The 3290-nt window shown below is 47.0% G+C and overlaps 1 protein-coding gene across 1 annotated transcript; it reads left to right on the top strand.

Annotated features, from left to right (window-relative positions):
- Positions 1-722: 722 nt before the first annotated feature.
- LOC122546714 (cyclin-dependent kinase inhibitor 1B-like) lies at positions 723-1750 on the top strand. Its single transcript, XM_043685361.1, has one exon. It carries the CDS (start codon positions 723-725, stop codon positions 1131-1133), a length of 411 nt encoding a protein of 136 aa, XP_043541296.1. The 3' UTR covers positions 1134-1750.
- Positions 1751-3290: the final 1540 nt, after the last annotated feature.

Raw genomic sequence — 3290 nt, 5'->3', positions numbered from 1 at the left:
GAGTGTCTGAGAGAGAGTGTGAGTGTGTGTGAAAGAGTGTGTGTGTGTGTGAGAGTGTGTGTGAGTGTGTGTGTGTGTGTGAGTGTGTGAGAGAGACGGTATCTTTCTGCAGATTTCTCTCAATCAGAATCTTTTCACCTTCTTTTCTCTTTCACCTTTCTTTCCCTCTTTTCTTCCATTTTCTCTTTATTACCTTCTGTATCTCTTTCCATCTCTGTCTCTCTTGGGTGCTCCCTGTTTCTGAATCCCTCTCCCAGTTCCATTTTCAGTTTGTATCTTTCTCTGAAAGTGATGAGCTGATGTCTGGTTGAAAGTGAAACCCTGGGCTTTTTGTGACAGCCCGGCTGCTGGCAGCCTGGCTCTATCTCCAGCTCCTTTATTCATGTTCACTGAACACCAAGGATCTTGTTGGAAATATCACTTTTATTTTGAGGAATAATACTGTCAGAGTAAACCATGCACTCAGCACCTGTATTGGCACTGCCCACACTCCAGTATACTACTTGGAGAACTCTGGTATTTCTGGGGCTGACTGCCTACTGGTAGTGTGCCGAGTCTCACTCCCTGGCAGTGTGTCTCAGTTTGTATCTCCCTGTCTCCTTCTGTCTATCTGTCTCTCTCTTGCTGCATGTCTCCCTGTCTGTTTCTATGTCTGCGTGCTGTTATTTTCCTCTATATGTGCCTCAGTATCTCTGTCTGGAAGTGTGTACGATGGTGTATGAATGTGTGACTTTGTGATTTTTCAGGATGACCGGACATCTCCCTCCATTGACACGTGGCGAGTGATGAATCGGAAACCTGGGAGGGTTTGTCGGAGTCTTTTTGGTCCGGTCGACCGGGAGCAGGTCGCAGCTGAGCTGAGGACTGAGTTGCGGACTCAGCTGGAGGCAGCCAAGAAGCGGTGGGCGTTTGACTTTGAGCGGGAACGGCCAGTGCAGGGGGCCCTCCAGTGGGAGGCAGTGCCGAGTCACGCCGTCCCACATTTCTATCGGACCTCTGTGTGTGGTGGCCCACAAAAGGGACTGCCAAGCGAGGCTGGGGAGAGGAAGAGGTCACCGCAGCAGGAATCTAACCAACCACAGAAAGCTCAGAGCCGTAAGAGGAAGCAAACTGTCATCACAGGTAACGCGTAACGACAAGGACGTTGGCCTGAGGGGGTTAACTCGGAGGCCCTTTGTATCTGAAATTTATATTGACAGACCCTGGGGTTCTGGTGGGGCAGTGGTAGTACCCTTACCTCTTAGCTAGGAGGCTAGGATTCAAGTCCCTCCTGCACTAGAGGTGTGTAATAACATCCCTGAACACGGTACGCAATAATATACATGACAGTCCCTGGACAAAGTTGGCCAGGTCCAGATTAATTCCTGGAATTAGATCAATACATGAAGAGAGACTGGATTAGCTAGGACTATATTCATTGGCATTTTAGAACAATGAGTGGGGGTTCCCATAGAAACTGATCAAACTCTGACAGGGTAAACACAGGAAGGATGTTCCCGATGACCAGGAAGTCCAGGACCAGGGGGGGTCACAGTTTCTGGATACAGGGTCGGCCATTTAGGACAGAATGAGGAGAAATGTCTTCACAGTAGGGAGTCTGTTCAATTCTCTAGCCTAGAAAGCAGTCGTGACCAAAACATTGAACATTATCAACAAGGAGTTAGATCTTTTCCTTAGGACATTCCTGATGAAGGGCTTATGCCTGAAACATCGATTCTCCTGCTCCTCGGGTGCTGCCTGACCTGCTGGACTTTTCCAGCACCACACTCTCGACCCTGATCTCCACCATCTGCCGTCCTCACTTTCTCCTAGTTCTTCAGGCTAAAGGGTTGGACTTTTTGTTAGTCAGGTGTGTGCTGAAGATGAGAGTGGTCAGTCCTTCACCATTTACCATTCGATAGCCCCCTGGGAAATCTGCTACCACCAGCCATTCTGTTCAGGCCGGCCCAGAGGAGACTGTCACAGAAGCAGTGATCAGCCCTGGGCTCCTCTGACGCTATACTGATAATGTCATGTGAGATTGACGAAACCAGCAGCAACACAGGAATCCTCTGTCAGCTGAAAGGAATGGAGAAGATAAACAAAATCAACTGAAAAAAAAGGAAGTGCCTTTGAATCCAGCAGCGTTTTAGCCAGAGCTCCTGAGGCAGCTGTGGTAATGCTCAGGCAGTCTGCACGGGATGGGCTGGAGCAGCAAACAGCCTTTGCTTGACAAACTGGAACAGACTGACACAGGGGAATGAATCAAACGTCAGGGAAGCTCAGGAAGACTCTGACGGAAGCTACGAGGAGATAAACTGGAAGAGTGCAATATCAGGCTCCAGGAGTAAGTTCAGTCCCTAGATGGACATTTAACTTACATTAAAGTTATAGAGGTTTACAGCACAGAAACAGGCCCTTCGGCCCAACTTGTCTGTGCTGCCCAGTTTCCACAATTAAACTTGTCCCAGTTGCCTGAGTTTGGTCCATATCCCTCTATACCTATCCCATCAGTGCACCTGTCTAAATGTGTCTTAAATGACAAAATTGTACTCACCTCCCTCACTACCTCTGGCAGCCTGTTCCAGACACTCACCACCCTCTGTCTGAAAAACATTGTCCCTGTGGACCCTTTTGTATCTCTCCCCTCTCATCTTAAACCAATGGCCTCCCCTACCCTGGGAAATGCTGTTCGCTATCACCCTTATCTAACCCTCTGATGAGGTTTATAGAGGTCATAGATCTTGATAAGGTCACCCCTCAGCCTCCTACAGTCCAGGGAGAAAAGTCCCAGCCTACCCAGAGAGAAAATGCTGGCAAATCTCAGCAGGTCATCTAATGCTGCCAGACCTGCTGAGATTTTCCAGCATGTTCTCTTTTGGCACTGCATCTGCAGTAATTTGCTTTTACCCAGCCTACCCAGCTTCTCCTTATAGCTCAAACCTTCCAGTTAGGTAATATCCCAGTAAATCTTTTCTGCACTCTTTCTAGTTTAATAATATCCTCTCTATAGCAGGGTGAGCAGAACAGCACATAGTAATCCAAACATGGCCTCACCAATGCTTGGCTGGGAAGCTGCATAAATCATTATCTTTATTAAAATGAACATCTTTTCTCTGTGAAAACCATTAGGATAGGCTGAAAACCATAACTAAAATGATAAATTACAATTTATCAAAACCAGCCATGCTGTAGGGAATTCTTTCAAGTAGAAGCATAATCTGCATATTTAAATCTATAAGTCAAAGGCAGAAGACTTTCTCAAAGAATTACTTTGGAGTGGAATAACAGTTTTCTTGTACAATTGAAAG

The sequence above is a fragment of the Chiloscyllium plagiosum genome, unplaced genomic scaffold (genome assembly GCF_004010195.1).
Source record: "Chiloscyllium plagiosum isolate BGI_BamShark_2017 unplaced genomic scaffold, ASM401019v2 scaf_1799, whole genome shotgun sequence".
Classification (NCBI taxonomy): domain Eukaryota; kingdom Metazoa; phylum Chordata; class Chondrichthyes; order Orectolobiformes; family Hemiscylliidae; genus Chiloscyllium; species Chiloscyllium plagiosum.
The sequence above is the reverse complement of the archived record's forward strand: the minus strand, read 5'-3'. Positions and strand labels throughout refer to the sequence as shown.